The 19,615-nt window shown below is 46.0% G+C and overlaps 1 protein-coding gene across 1 annotated transcript in view; it reads right to left on the bottom strand.

Moving 5' to 3' along the window:
- CSGALNACT1 (chondroitin sulfate N-acetylgalactosaminyltransferase 1) overlaps positions 1 to 19,615 on the bottom strand; it is a 216,981-nt gene that overhangs the window by 16,198 nt on the left and 181,168 nt on the right. The window contains exon 6 of the mRNA XM_010846399.1: positions 10,550 to 10,651. Coding sequence (XP_010844701.1) covers positions 10,550 to 10,651 — 102 coding nt within the window. The remainder of the gene's footprint in view (positions 1 to 10,549; positions 10,652 to 19,615) is intronic.

Here is a 19,615-nt window from a genome sequence, read left to right as displayed (position 1 = left end):
GTGGGACGAGGTGTCCTCTCTGGGCCCCCAGGCGTCGGGGCCAGTCCCTCCTCCATCCTCTGGGACCCAGTGCCCTCTCTCACGCCCTGTGCACTTGACCCCCCTGGCCTGCAGGACAGGGGCTGCCCTTACCTCTATTGTCAGGGGCTATCAGCGCTTGCAGTAAACGGCGCCCATGGGACGCAGAGCAGCTCCGTAAACACCAGATGAGTCAGGAGATGAGTCCATGGACTCAGACCCGGGACCTGTGGGAGGCGCTGGCCCAGGACACCACCTCGTCCTCTGGGGTGGGCCTCCCTCCCCAATCCGGAAGACGCCCCAATCAACTCTTTCTCAGGCACAAACCCAAGCTTTACAGAAGATTACAAATACGTCAGTAAAAGGAAAAAAAGAGTGCTGAGGAAAATACGATGTAATTTGGCTTGAAATATTTCATTTACCCATACAAAGAAATGTAATATCTAGCGGCATGTCCAGAGTAACACGGGCTTCTCAGGTGAAGCTAGTGGGAAAGAATCTGCCTGCCAGTGCAGGAGACGCAAGAGATGCAAGTTTGATCCCTAGGTTGGGAAGATCCCCTGGAGGAGAGCATGGCAACCCACTCCAGTATTTTTGCCTGAAAAATTATATGGGCAAGAGGACGCCTGGTAGGCTACAGTCCTTGGGGTTGCGAAGAGTCGGCCACTACTAAGCAACTGAACACACAAACAAAAGTAAGTGCCTTGTAAGAAACGGGGTTTTTCACAGCATCACATTTTTTCCTGTGTAATTTCTTGTTATGAATCAGAGTCTGCAGCTCCAAATGGCCCCAGAATTACTTATAATTATTTCTTCTCTTTTCTTCTTGAACTGTAATTATCGACTGACAAAATTCTTGAGCTTCTCCTTCAATTCTTTTCTCTTAATATAAGTCCGATGCATGGGGTCTCCTCCAGGTTAGGTGTAGTCATGCTGACAGAGTTTAAAATGACCTGAGGAAGCTACTGTTTCAACGGAGACTTAATTTCTTTAATTGACTTGCATTTCCCAGAACTGCTGGCTTAAAAATGATAAAAGATCTTGCTGTCTAATGTGATCTACTCTAATATCAATATCTTCTGACTGCTACAAGGAAATTATCTTAATGTGACACTTCCCACAAAAGCCCTTCATTAAAAAAAAAAGCACATTTAAAAATTTACATAGAAATACATATTTAATGTATAACTTAAAATTTTAAATCTAACATCCCTGAACACTGACATTGCTTATGACTTCTACTTACTAAAGGGATATGAATACAGTAAATAATTTAAAGCTAAACATATTCCCAGCTAGTTTTTCATAGCAGGCATTTTAAACAATTTAGAGTTCTCTAGTTTCTGAGCTTATATACAAGCCTGCTTATACAGTTGTTTCAGCAAGTTTCTTTTGAAAAGATAAACAAAATTGACTAACCTTCAGCTTATTATCTTGAAAAATAACAGATGACTCAAATCAGCAAAATTATAAACAAAAAAGGAGACATTACAGCTGATACCACAGAAATACTAAATATCATGAGACAACTGTGAACAATTACATACCAACAAATTAGATAACAGAAATTGATTAGTTCCTAGAAACATACATCTTATCAAGACTGAATCATGAAGTAATAGAAAATCTGAACAGACAAATAATGAACAAGGAGATTGAATCAGTAGTCAAAAATCTCCCCAAATAAAAACCCAGGGCTGGCTGACTTTACAGATGAATTCTACCAAACATTTAAAGAATTAATGCCAATCCTTCTCAAACGCTTCCAAAATATTGAAGGGAGAAGAGCATTTCCAAAGTCATTTTATGAGGCCAACATTACCCTGGTACCAAAGTCAAACAAAAACACAAAAGGAAAGCTACAAGCCAACATCCCTGAACATAATGCAAAATTTTCAACAGAATACTAGCAAATTGAATTCATGAGTTCATTAAAAGGATCACACACCATGATCAAGAGAGATCCATCCCTAAGATGCAAGGATGGTTCAACATCTGCAAATTAATAAAATGTGATACACCACATTAACAGAATGAAAAATAAAAATTTTATTATCATTTCAATAGATGCAGAAAAAATTCAAACATCCTTTTATGATAGAAACGCTCAACAAATTAGGAATAGAAGGAATGTACCTAAACATAGCAAAGGCCATATTCTAGAATCCGCAGCTAACACCATCGTTCTCTCTCAAAATCACTCAGCTGCATCCGACTCTTTGGACCCCACGGACTGTAGCTCCTCTGTCCACAGAGTTCTCCTGCCAAGAATACTGGAATGGGTAGCCATTCCTTTCTCCAGGGGATCTTCCCAAACCAGAGATAGAACTCAGGTCTCCCACATTGCAAGCAGATTCTTTACCGTCTGAGCCACCAGGACAGCCCACTAACATCATAATCAACAGTAAAAATGTAAAAGCCTTTCCTCAAAGGTCAGGAACAAGACAAGTGTCCATTCTTGCCACTTTTAAACAGCACAGTATTGGAAGTCCATGCACTGGAGAAGGAAATGGCAACCCACTCCAGTGTTCTTGCCTGGAGAAGTCCAGGGATGGGGGAGCCTGGTGGGCTGCCGTCTATGGGGTCGCACAGAGTCAGACACGACTGAAGCGACTTAGCAGCAGCAGTGGCACCAAAGTAATTAAGCAAGAAAATGAAATAAAACGCATCCATCTTGGAAAGAAAGAAATGAAACTGTCACTATTTGCAGATGACATGATACTATATATGGAAGACCCTAATGACTTCACCAAAAACCCATTAAGAACTAACAAATGAATTTAGCAATGTTTCAGGAAACAAATTAACATAAAAATCAGTTGTGCCTTTATCAGTACAGATGTATAATTACTGCTTTATGCAGTTATCTATTAAATGAGATAGGAAAAAAGCTATACATAAAAAAAATACGTTTTTACTGTGTCTTCTGTTAATGTAGTTACTTTTCTGGCGCTCTGTGTTTCTTTGTATGGATTTGAGTTTATGTCTAGTATCCTCTCCCATCAGCCACAAATATTCCTTTCCTTATTTCTTATTTACCAGTGACAAACTCTCTCAGTTCCTGTTCAACTGAGGATGTCTTAATTTCTCCTTTATTTTTGATGGATGGTTTTGCTGAATATAGACTTCTTGGTCGACAGAACTTCACTTTCAGCACTTTGAATATGCCATCCCACTTTCTATCTTATAAAGGATTCCTTGGACCTGTTGAGTTGCTTCACTCCTGCTGCTTATGTAGAGAAGAACAAATCTGACTCCATATTGGATCTGCTTCTTTTACTTTAAACTTGGTATTCTACTGCTTTTGCTACAAGTTAAAAATGTTGCCTATAGCCTGAAATATACAAGAAGACTGTTCTCAAGGTCTTGACCTTTATAGGTATAACATTTTCCCATTCATATAGCGATAAAAAGTTGCAGGACAGGGAATAAGGTTTGTCTTGTTGGAAGTTTACAGGAACATTGTGACCTGTCAACAGCTGCAAGACCAAAGGATTCCAACACCAAGAGGTTTTGCAACAACCAACCACATTCCCTCCCCTTTCAGTAAAAGAGGAACTTGAATTCTAACTGGAGGAAGATGGTTCTTGGGGCATAAGTCCACCACCCACTGGCTTTGAAAATAAAGCCACTACTCCTTGCCCCAACACTGCATCTCTCAGTTTATTGGCCTACAACGTGGTGGGCTATAAAAGTTTGGACACAGTAACACAGATTCTTTTACTCTTTGTCTTTCAACTATTTGTTGCATGTCTTTGAGTTTTCCTGTTTGGAGTTTTTGAGCCTCTTGGGTGTGTAGTTTAATGTTTTCATCAAATACAGGGAGTCTGGGACCATTATTTCTTCAGGTATCTCTTCCTGCCTCTATGTCTCTCCTATCTTTCTGGATAGGATATCTCCCAGTATGTCTATGTTGGCATCCTTGATGGTATCCTACAGGCCTCTGAGGTTTACTCAGTTACTTTATTCTTTTGTATTTTTGTTTCTCAAACTGTATCATATCAACTGACCTAAAGTTCACTGATTCTTTCTTCTGCCCGATCAAACCAGATCTTGAGGCCCCACAGTGAAATTTTTATTTTAAATATTGTACTTTTCAACTCCAGACTTTCTATTTGGTTCTTGTTTTAACTGATCTCTCTTTATTTGGTGAGACAAGGCTCTCATATTTTTCTTTACTTCTTTAAACACCGTTTCTTTTAATTCCTTGAACTTATTTAATACAGTTGACTTCGTGTCTTTGGCTATTAAGGATTACACCTGGGCCTCCTCAGGAACAATTTCTAACAACAGATTTCGTTCCCTGCACATGAGCCAGAGCTCCAGCCATATACTGGCGCCCAGTGGCTGCCAAGCTGTGACTCCTATGGGCTGCTGGTCTTCAAGGTTATTGACGAGATGAAGGCAGGGAGAGGCATGGAAAAGAGGCAAGTTAAAGTTCACAAAGCTCCCTGTTCACACCGAGATTCGGTTATTTAGAGCACTTTCTAGTCTATTGCAAGCTTTAATTTCCATAGTCTTATAAAAGTTGATTCTGACGATTTTTACTAATTTTCCCATTGCTTTTATGGAGGAGAATTTTTGCAAGGTCTTTATTCCACCATTTCACTGATATAGCCTTTAAAAAAAACTGCTGCATTATGTTACATTGTATGAACTAAATTTCGCTTAATTTTTTTCATAGCATATCTTCTCTAAATTTTTACTTGGAAAAATTTAAACCATTAGAAACGTTGTAAGCATACTAAAGTATCTATATACCATTCACCCAGGTTCATCAAGTGTTAAAATTTGGCTGTATTTCCTTCCTTCCTCTGAACCATTTGAGGTTACAGGCATCAGGGCAACTTCACTTTCAAAAATAAGGACCAAGATACGTTCCTTTATAAATAACAGTGATGTACTTACACTCAAGAAAGTTAACACTATCACGATACTACAATCTATATGCCATGCTCAAATCCCCCAAAGAACCATTTGGAACACCTAAAAATACAGGCACATCTGCGCAAAGAAGTGGTCACCAAGCTGAGTGGCGCTTGGTCCCTTCTCTGGCAGATGCTGGGCGAGATGGCCACAGCCCTGAGAAGCTGCCTTCATTTGTGAGGCACTTCCCAGTGTCCAGGACTCTTTATCTTCTAGAAAGGAATTCACTTTGTAGCGTTTTTCATTTTAGCAGATGAGACTCTTATCTAAAGAAGTCCTTGTTGGGACTTCCCTGGTGGTCCAGTGATCAAGAATCTGCCTTCCAACAGAGGGGACACGGGACTTGATCCCTGGCCAGAGAACTAAGACCCCACATGCCATGGGGCAGCGAAGCCCCCACCTCAAAACTAGACAGAAGCCTGCACACCGCCATGAAGAGCCTATGTGCGGCAAGATCTGACACAGCCAAATAAATACTAAAAAGTAAATAGATAAAATGAAGCCTCCTTGTTTATGAAGAATATTAAAGTAACAATTACGCTCAAATTTCAGACAACTTTCTCTCCAGTTTTCTTTACGGATATTCTAATAAATTGCTCCCGAAGATACACATCAAACAAGTCCCTTCAAAGAGGCATGAAATGCAGACAACATCATGGCAACAAAGCCTGGTTCCTGACAGCACACACGAAACCCTCGGGCACACGGCTGCAGGACAGGGCAGGGTCTCGGTTCCAGTGCTTCCATCTTGGAGACTATCCTTCTGAAAGATGCCTTCTTGTCCTCACGACTGGACAAAGATGCCACATGGTAAATTAAAACTCATGCAAATCCATCTACCAGTACGGTTTTGTTTTTTTTTTTAATTTTCTAACACAGCTCCAAGCAAATGTCCCCAGGCTGTGTGTGTGTTAGTTAGTCGCTCAGTCATGTCCAACTCTTTGCGACCCCACGGAATGTAGCCCTCCAGGCTCCTCCGTCCATGGGATTCTCCAGGCAAGAACAGTGGAGTGGGAGTGGGTTCCCTAGGCTTGAACTCCCCCTACAGGCCATGGACCACTCACATCAGCATCACAGGCTGAACTCAGTCTTGATTCGGAGGCTTCATCTCAGACCTAACAACTCAATTTCTGGGGCTGGAGCTCAGGAATCTGCATTTTTAAAAGCACGCCAGGTTATTCAAAGTACATTTATATTTGAGAACCACTAAGCTAGGCTGTAAAATTTAAGACTAGATGAAGCGTAGTGCTAAAAAGCAAAGACTCACTTTGCCAACAAAGGTCCGTATAGTCAAGGCTATGGTCTTTCCAGTAGTTACGTACAGATGTGAGAGCAGGAGAGTAAAGAAAGCAGAGCACCAAAGAATTGATGCTTTTGAACTGTCGTGTTGGAGAAGACTCTTAAGAGTCCCCTGGCTTCAAGGAGATCCAACCAGTCAATGTTAAAGGAAATCAACCCTGGATACTCTTTGGAAGAACTGAAGCTGAAGCTGTAGCTCCAATACTTTGGCCACCTGATATGAACGGCTGACTCATTTGAAAAGACCCTGATGCTAGGAAAGACAGAAGGCAGAAGGAGAAGAGGGCAACAGGATGAGATGGTTGGATGGCATCACCAATTCAATGGACATGAACCTGAGAAAAGTCTGGGAGATACTGAAGGACAGGAAAGCCTGGGATGCTGCAGTCCTTGGGGTCACAAAGAGTCAGACACGACGTGGCAATGGAACAACAAGAAGTACGAAAATCTCTGTGGAATAAAAATCATCTATTGAGAACTAATTTGTTGTTGTTTTGTTGTTGTCTTTTAGCCACTAAGTTGTGCCCGACTCTTTTGTGACCCCATAGACTGTAGCCCGCAGGCTCCTCTGTCCATGGAATTTCCCAGGCAAGAATACTGGAGTGGATTGAAATTTCCTTCTCCAGAGGATTTTCTCAACCCAGGAATTGAACCTACATCTCCTGTATTGGCAGGTGGATTTTTTACCACTGAGCCACCAGGGAAGCCCAAGGGCAGACTAGAAAATGTTATTGAGATCTTATGCCTGGATCCCCTCTCAAACTAATGGGATCTCTATCTATGTCAGTAGCTTCTAAATATTTTGACCACCACGCTTATCCTTACAAAAGGATATATTATACATCGTGACAAGCAACCCCTCTACACACACACTCTCTGAAATTAAAGTTTCATGAAACAATATTTCATCTTTACTACTCGTGATACATTTTGATAATCTTCTGTCCTGTTCTACCTTGGTTTTTTGAAAACACTGCACACAATCCACTCAAATCAAATCGATTTCACAGCACTAATGAATCACAAACTGTAGTTTGGGAAACACTGCTAGGTAGCTGTCCGCGGAAACAGAAAGCTCGACGGAGTAAGCATAAGCCAAGAGATGACAAACAGTGCACGCTGGTCACTAAGCTAGACTTTTCCAAAACATTCTTAAAATATGTGTATATTAGCTAGGTTTAGAATAGTTTTATCACAATGCTGATAGCCAAGTGAAATAAATTTCACTGAAACTGGTTTCAAATCTTACTATTATCAACGAACAGCTATGGTTTTTTAGGGTGAGAATCTGCTGGGATGTTAAGACTGGGAATCTAGAAGTTACACATGAGGTTCAGGTCTGCCCGGACCCCGGATCAGGAGCGGCAGGCTGAGTACCAGCCTCTCTGAACCTCCACCTCTTCACCTAAGAAATGGGGTCAGGGAGTTCCAGTGATTGAGTCCACGCTTCCACTGCAGCAGGCATGGGTTTGATCCCTGGTAGGGGAACTAAGATCCCACATGCCGTGCAGAAAAATAAAAAGAAAAAATGGGGTTAATAACAGCTTCTATCTTATAAGGTTGGTGCAAACATTAAGTGGTATCATTCATGTTAATAACAATGGTTTAATAATTATTAATAATAATGATCTAACATTATTTACTAATTTAATAATATTTTAATATTATTCAAAAATGAGATGCATTTTAATTAAAGTTTTAGCATCTTAAGAGAAGGATAAAAATGGTAGTTAATAAAGCTTCTTCTGTGTGTTTTACATAGATTACTACGTACAAATTTACTACAACTGGGCATTGTCCTTCTCCTAAAGGACACTGAACATTTTAAAACTGGGTAAGGCCCTATGCTGAGGGCTGGCATCACAGAAGCACGAGACTCTAGCAGCAGATAGCCTAGTCAGGACAATACAAATGCGCCAGGAAGCGTGTATGAGAGATGCTGAGGGAGAGGGTGGTCAGAGCCAAGAGGGCAGGACAGGGCAGGGGGAGCTCCAGAGTGGGGATCTGGGTGTGGACGGACAGAGCATCAGAGGAAGCAGGAAGGAGGGTGGAGGGAACCCAGATCCAAGGGAACACGGCGAGTGAGGATGAAGGGTGAGCTGCGCCCCCGTGCGGCTGTGGGGCACTGAGCCATCAAAACGATGGGAGAGGTAAGAGCCTGGGGACTGCCGAGTGGGTACAGCGGGTGATGAGGAACTCCATCTGCTCCACGGGGTTGCAGGCAGCAGCTGTGGGGAACCAGCTCAGGCTGGCAGCAGAGGGCAGGGCATTCCTAAAGCAACACCCAGGAGGGGGCAGAACACGCCCCACGGCCTCCGCAACATCAACACCGTGGTGTCACCAGTGATCAGAGCGGGGAAGCAGCAAGTTTCTGCAGTGCTGCTTCAAAGACTGGCTCAGGCTCTAGCACGAAGTCCCCTTCAGGGCTAGCTTCGTCTCTGGGAGTTTTCCAAACCATCCCTACCCTGGGAATGATTGTACTGTCCTTGTTCAGATTCTATTCATTCTTGGCTGACCACACAACCCTCTGAGTGTGAATTCAGCCCGCCAGGTAATATGATATGGAAGAAACTGCCTTGATAGAGTCCCGGGCACTCCAGCCACTGGACAGAGCATTTCCTGTAACACAGCCTCAGTGGCCTCCCATTTGTCCATCAGACTCGTCTAAAGTCGGCCTGATGTATCTATCAGCAAATGTCTAACCGCCTTCTGATGTCCTTGGAAGATGCCAGACCCAGCCTGACTGTGCTTTAGAGTCCCCTGGACCTCTACTTAAAATATTCTTAAAGGAGGTAGCTCAGGCAGCCCCCTGGAGGGACCTCCACTTTCCTAGACAATCATTCTCAATCTGGGCTGCCTGTCAGAATCATCTGGAAGGCGTGAGAAAGATCCACACCTCCCGTGGCTACCTGCAGAGATGTTAAAACCTATCCACCGGCAGAGGACATCAATTCTAATAACTCCCGCTCCTCACTCCCAAGTAGAGATGAAAAGGATACTGCAACGCGTTGGAGTCGAGAGATTTCTATTTCATTTACATTTAGGATATTCAATTATTTTATTCTCTTTGATCTCCCTTCGGCAGGCGCCACGGCTTTAAACTGGTACTAGTTTTAAACTCTTTTAACTCCTTATTGCTTTAGAACAGAGGCTGGCAAACTTTTTCTATAAAGGACCAGATAGTAAAAAGTTTAGCTCTGTGAGTTACGCTGTCTCTGTCATAACTACTCAGCTCTGCAGTTGAGTATGAAAGCAGCCATAAATGATACAGAAAGAGATGAGCAGGCCTTCAAGCCAATAAAGCTTCATTTACAAAAGTCAGGGTGGATAGAATCTGACCAGTGCACTGCTTCAGATGTCTGAATAATTACTACCATTCTGATCTTGTGCTCGGTAATACAAAATTAGTAACAAAGCCTGAACACAAAAAGTGCACTTAGTCTCAGCATCTTATGCTTTGACCAGAGACTGAAAACAGAGGGACTTGTTTATACTCAAACCAGATGAACCTACTCAGATGACTTCCGCCCCTAGTACCTCTGACCACCCTCCAAGACGTACGTACAGAGAAACCACCCACCTGGTCATTCACCTGCAGCTGCAAACCAGGAGGAGTGAGCAGACAGTACCACCAGCCTCCTCACAAGCAGAAAATGCCACAGATGTGTACCCATTAAATACATGTTTGTTCGTTTATTTGGGTAGGGGGAAAAACCCTCTCTGTTGTTTTTTTAATACATTTATTCCCCACGTAACTGATGAATGAGGTAGAAACCCACAAGCCTCCGTCCAAAGGTGCTGGTTCAATAGCTTCTGTGAATCTAGCCCCCCACCCCCCCGTCATCACCACCCACCCCTCTCTGATCTCAAAGTGCAAATGAGAGAGTCAGAGGGTGAGCCCATCTGCGAAGTGGATGAGAAGGAGCCCTGAAGAGCAGGGCTGAGAAGCAGCTCCCCACATGGCCATGCTTCCCAACTCCATCCCTGCTGAGTGTAGTCCCCACACGTGCCGGGGCCCCACACGGTGGGCCAGAGAAGCCCTGTCCCCTACCTGGGCCACTCTGGGCTGTTGTCCCCCACCCATCCGAGTCTCTGCCCCACACTACAAGGATGTGTGTGAGGCAGGCGGTCCCCAGGATGGAGGGTGCAGAAGCAACCCCTCAATCCTCCCAACACACAGGCCAGCCCGTCACTCTCCCGGGTCAGGCCAGGAGCGGTAAGCACATAAAACAGCCTGGACCAGCTCAGGTACCTCCTCCCAGGCTCAGGTGCCGGACTCCCGACCACGGCTTCACCTCGGACTCACCGGGAAGTGTTCTCAAGTATTCCTTTGACCTCATCCATTTCTTCTTTTCCAAAGTAAACGACAGTGAGATGAACCCTCCCATCTTGTTGGATGCACATCTCCCTGGAAAACAAAACACGGAAGTCTGGTCCTGGGTCCACAATGACAGGCGAAGCCCAGATACCTGTTCTGTAAAGTGCAAAAGGGTCCCCCGGGAACGAGCCGCCAGGAGAGCAGAGCACGGGACAGGACACTCTGGCTGGCTCGTCTCAGCGTCCGTATTCCTATTTCTCTTACCAAGAAAACCATGGAATTTAAACATGTAGATCTGGTCAATGAAAATGCAAGATGCAAGAGGGTGCAGGCTCAACCTGCCTCGGGTCCAGCCTATTGGGGCTGGGATCCAATGTCCAGAACAGCACTGGGGCCGTCCCTTTCTCTGCCACAAGAAGTCTATGAAGGACGGAAGACAGAGCCCATTGTACAGATGAGAACACCGGAGTCCAGCAAGGGTGAGACCGGACTCCTCGTCCTTGCCTTTTCTTGTGTGTGCAACACAGAATAGTCTTACAGACTGAACAAGCAAAGGTTAAAAGACATTTATTCTTCTGGGGCCTCCAGAAACCCTGGGGACAGCCAGCGTCATGGCGGTGAGAGGGCGACAGGCCAGAAGCACCGCTGCTGGACGGCACCCTCCCCGGCGGGTGGACTCCCGTCCTGCTCCCCACTGCCCGCTCTGTGGCTGACGGTATGCGTATGTGTCTGTGCATCATTTCAGCAGATTTCTGAAAGCAACTTAAAGGTATGTTTCTACTTTGCTGCTGTTTAAGCTGCTAAGTCGTGTCTGACTCTTTTGCTACCCCATGAACTTCAGCAACGCCAGCAACTTCCCTGTCCATCACTATCTTGAGGCGTTTGCTAAAACTCACGTCCATCAAGTCAGTGATGCCATCCAACCATCTCATCCTCTGTAGTCCCCTTCTCCTCCCGCCTTCAATCCTTCCCAGCATCAGGGTCTTTTCCAATGAGTCAGTTCTTCCCACCAGGTGGCCAAAGTATTGGAGTGTCAGCTTCAGCATCAGTCCTTCCAATGAATATTCAGGACTGATTTCCTTTAGGACTGACTGGTTGGATCTCCTTGCTATCCAAGGGACTCTCAAGAGTCTTCTCCAACACCACAGTTCAAAAGCATCAATTCTTCAGCCCTCAGTCTTCTTTATACAATTCTACTGGCAGGATGATATTTTGGGAAATGCTGATACCTTGCTTGTCCTTCCATTTCATTCCTTTATTTTTGTGTTGCAACTTCCCTGAACCGCTAGACAACCACCCCATCAGAGTTTCAGAGTCTCTGAGCTCTAACTGCAGCGGCCAGTTTATCCAGTGATTTTTATGATGACATCAAGGAGGGGCTGTCTACCTGCGGTTGCTGGGAAGATCAGAGAAGACATGGTTCCTGCCCTCAAAAACTTTCTTAAGAAATAAATGAGCTCAAATGAAATCATCAGGAAGCTCGTGGCACTGATGAAAAAGTACACAGAATTCCGAAGGGATGACTGTCCTGCGGGCTGGAATGACTGGCACCTTGAGGGATGTGCAGGACTGTGGTGCAGAGAGGAGGAGGAGGAGAGAATTTCAGAGGGAAGAAGTACCGGGGAAGAGTCTACTGACCCGGGCAAGAGGCACAGGCTTCACCTGCTCAGAGCCTTGGTTCTGCGAATTCTCTCTCATCTCCAGAGGAAGGAAGAGATCTGACTCTGAGACCAGACTGAATTTGGGGCTCTGAGAAGCGGACAAGGGACCAGGAATAGGGCTGGGGTGCTGTTCCTGTTTCAAAACTGAGAGCTTCCAGGCCCCGCCCCTGCAGACGGAGCTACCACCCACGGGGGACAAACTTCTCTGTACACAAAAGACTTCTTCTGCAAACCTGCCGGAGAATCCTGGGGCTCCCTTGGCTAGGGCCGAATAAAAGCACACACAGCATCAGGCGCCTGAAAAACTGCTTTAAAGTGTGTGCACTCGGGAAAAAAAATCCATCCCAGGATGGATCAGGAGAGGGTCACCCACTGAGCCTGAATAAAAAGCATCCTTGTTTTTTCTAGCAACATCTTTGTTGGCATTTTAAAATCCATCAAAAGACTTCCTGTTTTCAAGGAATAAAACAGAGACACACTGGATCTTTACTTCTCATTCACCAGCTCCGGCGTCCTGAAAAAGCAAAGCTGAGTTTATTCTGAGGGCCACCTCCAGGCCCCACTCCATTCATGCATCTACTCCTTCCTGCCTTCATTCAACAAATAAGAAGTCTTAAAAACGAGTAAGACATTTCTGCCCTTGAGAAGGTCTCCCTCTGATTGGAGATTGCATGATTAAAACTATCTACACAGCGGCCAACACACGCTGCCTCCCAGGGAGGAACATCATCACCATCTGTCTGATAATTTTACAAACTTCCGTGTTTTTCAAAGCAGGTCTCCCTGGACTGCATCCCCTGAAAGACGAGAGAACAAACACTGAGTCCCATTGCTGTGCGATGCATAATTCTCAGTGGAGTAAAACTGTAAAAGAATAACCACGTGTGGCTCTGTAGAGGGACCATCCAGGTTTCCTGGGATTCTCCAGAGTTTAGCTCTGAAAGCCCACCACCCAGTAAATGCTCAGAGCAAAGTGGGACACTGGTCACACTGCCCACGTCAGGGACTTGACAGCAAGGAAGGGGCAGCTGAGAGCGGGAAGCACGGTAGGTCGGAAAACGGCAGTAACAGGTCTAATGAGGCAAAGGAGGGTGGCGGGGATGTGGCTGATTTCTGATGGGAGATGGGGACAGGTACCAAGGTCAAGGCGGCATCCAGGCTGAGCCTAGACAGGCGAGTGGACGCCCCGCAGGTGGAGAGGACTGGGGCAAGGGCTCTCCCAGCTGAGAAGGTGCGAATGCAAGGAAATCACATCACAGTTCTTGTCTCAGTCAGTCTGCTCTTCAGGAACATGGGGGATGAGAAGAAAACCTACCGAGGCTTTAATCATGTCCCGTGCAAATGAAAAAGCCCGAGAGGACAGCAGGGAGATACAGGGAACAGAGAGGGATGGGGGCCCGTCAGAATCGGGCTTCAGAAAGCAACCTTCTTCAGCTTGGTGGGTCCTCTCCCCTCCCGCACCCCACACCGAAGGACTCACAACTCCTGGATGCCACAATTTGAGGTGCTGAGGCGTGAGAGTCAATAGTGACCCTCGACCATGCCACGGGGACCTACACTCCCCATTTCAGGACAGCAAGTGAGACCACTGATGGTTTTCTTCTCTTGAACAGATGGTTCTACATAATCTGGCTCAAATGAAGTTAAAAACAGCCTCTATTAGGCCCTGGAGAGACCTTAATGGAAATAAGGTGAATGATGTAGATTACCATTTCTCAAACATGTGTACCGGAAACTTTCGGGGAGCGGCATCGGAATCTGATCAGAGAATCTCCCGCCCAGGGAGAGGTAGGGGGTGAGGCTGGGTGGGGGACAGGGCTGGGTGAGCTACGCAAGGGAACACAAAGACGACAAAGGGCCTCCAGGATCGAGGCCCCCGTGGGCGGCCTGGCGCATCGCGTGCACAGCAGGGCTAGGCTGGTCCCCTGCCCACCCAGTAGAGCCCACGCTGCAGCCCCACCTCCATCTCAGAGTCCATAGTCACTGGTTTCTAAAGACTCAGAAATGTCCAGAAACAACAGCGCTAAGCAGGAAGAGGATTTTAAAAAAGTTCTGCAGAAAATTCAAGTAAAAGGTGTCTCTGATACTATGTTTAAAAGTCATAAGTGCCTTGGGAAGGACGAGAGAAGAGTTGGAGGAAGGGCAACAGGGGAACATTAAACAAAAATAACCAGCAAAGTCTGAGAAGGCTCAGAGCAACATGGGGAAGGGTTCTCAGTCCAGCTGGAAGGTGTCAAAATAAAAGTCGAGCAAATTTGCAACTGCAGACAAACTACACGACGAAACGACGGATGTGCTTAAAGACGGATACGCCGGACACCAAGGGAAACGGAGAAGCCGAAGAGCAAATGCAAGAAGAGTCTCCAAAAAGGCAGAATGAGGTGATTTAAAAAAAGGAGGGGGAGGTCGGTTTAAGCCAACACACCACTAGGCAAAGGGAACTGAATCTGAAGCGAGCTCTCCTGGGTGCGCCTCCTCTGCTCTGGGCCAGGCTGAAGACGTCCTGGAGTGGAGGCACCCGGGGCTTTCATGGGAGAGGAAACAGCTCGTGGACCTGTGAGGTCCACCGGACAGGCACCAGGGCTACCGGACAGCAAGCGAGGAGGCGGCGCCTGCTGGAGTGAAGAGCCACCTCATCTCCATAGCAACAGTGGAGTTCTGGAGCACACAGGCCCTCGAGCAGCCCCAGCACACCTGACCACAGCAGTCCATAAGTCTCCTCCGCGTACACACCAGTGTCATTCCCACTGAGGGCGGGGACAGCCCGGAGCTTCAGCCGCATCACTTCTTGTCAGTCCAGGAACATCCCCCATCTCCTGTTCATGGCCTCATCAATAAAGGCCCTGAGGGTCTCATGCTAGGAAAATTTTGTCTCACCCAACAAACGGCAGCTACCTTTTCATTAGCCATTGAGACTGAGGGAAACAAGGCTTTCCATCTGAAAATCAAATTCCTCACATAAAGGAAAGGCTTGTGTAAAAGCAGATTAAAGACGAAAGCGTTAAAAATTAGAGGGCAGCAAATACACTGAGAAAAACTACGAAATCTATACGTAGGTCCGAAAAGCAGAGAAATCAGCAACAGAGCAGCAATTAGAACACCAAAAAAGTTCCCCGAAATGAAAGAATCCACTACAACAAATCAGAGAGTCAATTCCTAGGCAGGTTGATAAGAAGTCCAGGGTCCCCAAGGAGGAGAAAGGGGTCTGGGGCTCTCCAAGTGGAGATAGGGGTCTGGAATTCTCAAGGAGGAAGAAAGGACAAATGTCTTTTTTTTCTCCCTACATTCCTTAGTCTTAGTCACATAAAACATTTTTATCTTTAAGCCTGGAACCGATGATTACACAACTAGCAACTGGATTTGGACTCTGTGCTAAGAATTATATAGCAGCGATGTATCCTGCTTGAGGACAGTTTCTCCTTCCTGAGGGCCTTCTGGCTAATCCTGTTATCTTGAAATGTGGATTGTGGGAGTGGGTCTAGTAAGATCTTTGCAAACCTCCAGACATCCTTCTGATTCATTGTAATAACTTATTGGAGAGTATATAACTCCATTGCTAACACTAGCAAGGGGGCACTCTTTCTGCCCACTTCTGATGTCTGTGTCAGAAGCTTTTGCTATCTCTTTTATGCTTTAATAGAACTTTATTACCCAAAAGCTCTGAGTGGTCAAGCCCTGTCTCTGGCCCTGGATTGAATTCTTCTCCTCCAGAGGCCAAGAATCCCGGCATCTTTTGGAGTTCAGCAACAATCTTCCACAGATAAGGCAACTGAATTACAGGAGACAGAAAAACAAGACACTGAGCTGAGGCGCATCTGGGTTAAGCGGCCATGAGTCACGACGAAGGCAGGCATTCTTCCGCCAATTTCAGCAAAGACAGAACAGAGCAGGCCTCACACTCCTCCACGGCGTTGTCATACGCAGAACCTCCACAACCTCCCGTGGAAAGGAAACGTGCCCAAGAGCTTTAAGCCCAGCCAAGGCACCCTAAACTGCAGATGAAAAGCACAGAACACAAGTTCTGTTCTCAGGCACTCAGGACCCTTCTTGAAGAGACACTGACCATGAAATCCAGGCACCCTAAACCTCGGGAATGAAGGCGTCACTGTTGGGAGCACTGCTGATGAAGGCCCTAAATCCACTGACACACAGAAGCTGTGGTTACGACACAGGGCTGCAGACCCCACTGAGGTGAAAAGAACAGGCAGCTGAGACACGGGAGATGGGCCCCAGAGAGGGAGGAAACATAACCGTGCTCCTCTCTTCTTCTTACCGGGATTTTTCAGTTGATCTAGTCTAACATTAATATATGTGGTGGAGATACATGACGATTTCAGTCTGCTCAGTTTCGTAAAATATGTTTTACCTTCAGAGCCATCTCTAATCAGACCTCTAATTAGACAGAACTAGTATCTCTCTCTCTCTCTCTTAGATTTTTGGACGTGCTGGGTCTTCACTGCTGCCTGTAGGCTCTCTCCAGTTGCAGTGAGTGGGGCTACTCTCCAGTTCTGGGGCATGGGCTTCTCATCGTGGAGGCCTCTCTTGTTGGGGAACACAGGTTCTGGGGTGCGCAGGCCCAGCAGGTGCTGTACACGGGCTTAGCTGCTCCATAGCGGATTTTCCCAGACCAAGGATTGAACCCACGTCCCTTGCATTGGCAGGCAGATTCTTAATCCACTGGACGACCAGGGAAGTCCCAGGAACTAATATCTCTTATAGCACAGAAACATTTTCTCAAAGAGCACTTATTTCTTCTGTCATAATGCAGATCCTTTTCTATAAGTTTCAGTTCAGTCACTCAATCGTGTCTGACTCTTTACGACCCCATGAATCGCAGCACGCCAGGCCTCCCTGTCCATCACCAACTCCCGGAGTTCACCCAAACTCATGTGCATCGAGTCGGTGATGCCATCCAGCCATCTCATCCTCTGTCGTCTCCTTCTCCTCCTGCCCCCAATCCCTCCCAACATCAGGGTCTTTTCCAATGAGTCAACTCTTTGCATGAGGTGGCCAAAGTATTGGAGTTTCAGCTTCAACATCAGTCCTTCCAATGAACACCCAGGACTGATCTCCTTTAGCATGGACTGGTTGGATCTCCTTGCAGTCCAAGGGACTCTCAAGAGTCTTCTCCAACACCACAGTTCAAAAGCATCAATTCTTCGGCACTCAGCCTTCTTCACAGTCCAACTCTCACATCCATACATGACCACTGGAAAATACATAGCCTTGACTAGATGGACCTTTGTTGGCAAAGTAATGTCTCTGTTTTTGAATATGCTATCAAGGTTGGTCATAACTTTGCTTCCAAGGAGTAAGGGTCTTTTAATTTCATGGCTATAGGTTTAAGTGAGGAAAAATTTAATTCTCTCATTAAAAATAGAACATAAAGCACGTCTCATACTGAATGGCATTTCAAATGTGGTATTTTTGTATCTGTAGACGTGCAAAGAAAGGTGCCAAGAACGTTCAATTAATGTTTAAAATGGTTAATTTAGGGAAGCAGGGCCAAACCTGAGTTTTTAAATAACTTATTCCTGGTTGTGTTCTGCCATGTAAACATCTCATTATAGCCATGTATCACTTTCACAAGTGTAAAAGTCAGCTTTGAACTATAAAAGCAAAAAAAATAAAACTTCCATTGAATTTTTAAACAAAGCATAAAAAGTAGGGCAACGGTATAAACATTTCCAGAACAATATAAAAATGTCTAAGACAGAGAGAATACAAAAGAAGAAAAAAGATCACTCACGGTTCCACTTTCTGTGACAACCAGAATGGTTCAGAATCAGTAGTAACAGTTTCCACTGCTGGATGGAAGTGGCTTCACAGAGACAACACCGAACACTGAATAAACACCAGCTTGTATTTTCTCCCAATACTCTTATGGTCATTTTAATGGCATTTAAATATTTAATTGACCAGAGTTTACTTTGGGTTTTGGTGCGAAGTCAGAATGAAATTTTTTCTACTGCTTGATTAGCTGTCCTAAAGCCATGTACTGAAGGATCGATCCATTTCCTGCTGGCCAGCTTGAAATGTCACCTTCACCAAGTTCTGACTCGAAATTAAATAGCCCCAGGTATTGGGGCTAAAGGAAATCAACTCTGAATTCATCAGAAGGGCTGATGCTGAAGCAGAAGCTCCAATACTTTGGCCACCTGATGTGAAGACCCGACTCATTAGAAAAGACCCTGATGCTCAAAGGCAGGAGGAGAAGGAGATGACAGAGGATGAGACAGTTGGATGGCATCATCAACTCAATGGACGTGAGTCCGAGCAAACTCCTTGAGATAGTGAAGGACAGGGAAGCCTGGCATGCTGCAGTCCATGGGGTCACAGGACATGACTAAGCGACTGAACAACAAGAACAAGATGATTTTGGGCTTCCCAAGTGGTGCTGGTGGTAAAGAATCTGGCTGCCAATGGAGGAAACATAAGAGACGTGGGTTTGATCCCTGGGTCTGGAAGATCCCCTGGAGGAGGAAATGGCAACCCACTCCAGTATTCTTGCCTGGAGAGTCCTATGGACAGAGGAGCCTGGCGGGCTATAGTCCATAGGGTCACAAAGAGTTCGACACGACTGAGTGTCTGAGCACAGGTTTAAGTATCCCGTCTCGCCCAACTGTTCAGAGACCTCAGAGCTCTCAGAAGCTGCTGGACCACGGAGCAGACTCTGCTGTCAGCTCTGCTCCAGCGCCCTCCGTTGAGGAAGGCTTTCTCCTCCTGCTTTCCCGGCCTCTACTTCTAACTATGTGACTACACTCCTCTCTGCGTGAAGCCAGGCTCTTCTCATCCCCCGCGGTCTGGTCGAGGGTCTGGAGCACACACGGGCCCCCCCAGTCCCCAAGGACCCCACTGCCCACGTGCGACAACAGGCAAGGGAACAGTGCCAGGCAAGAGAAAGGGGCTTTGAATTTTTGTTTTTAAAACTTTAACTAGAATTACTTTTCATTTCGTCACCTCCACTTTGGAGACTCATTAAGGTACTAGTTTTACCTTTTTCAATAATATTTCCCTTCCAGTGTTACTCCTACTGCTAATTATCGGCCATCCTCATGACACCAAGGCAGTGACTGAACTGGGGAAGCCCAGGAGAATTCTGCTCTCCCAGGCTCAGAGCCCTGTGGGGAGGGCTCGGCCAGCTCCCGAGCAGACAGCCCTCCAGGGTGAGCACCGCCTCTCGAGTCCAGTTCACCAGGGAGAGGCCTGGGTGCTGAAGCCAGCCTCAGGGCCCTACAAGCTCCAGACAGCTTCCTGACCCACGGATCTCACTGTAAACTCGTCCTGGGAGTGGGCACACCGGCCTCAGGAGCAATGGCTAGCCTTCCCTTCCAGCCTGGTGCCCACCGGCGGGTCAGCCCGCTCAGTATGTATGCTTCCACCAGTGCACTGA

Source organism: Bison bison, unplaced genomic scaffold (genome assembly GCF_000754665.1).
Source record: "Bison bison bison isolate TAMUID 2011002044 unplaced genomic scaffold, Bison_UMD1.0 scf7180017864236, whole genome shotgun sequence".
Lineage (NCBI taxonomy): Eukaryota > Metazoa > Chordata > Mammalia > Artiodactyla > Bovidae > Bison > Bison bison.
The sequence above is the reverse complement of the archived record's forward strand: the minus strand, read 5'-3'. Positions and strand labels throughout refer to the sequence as shown.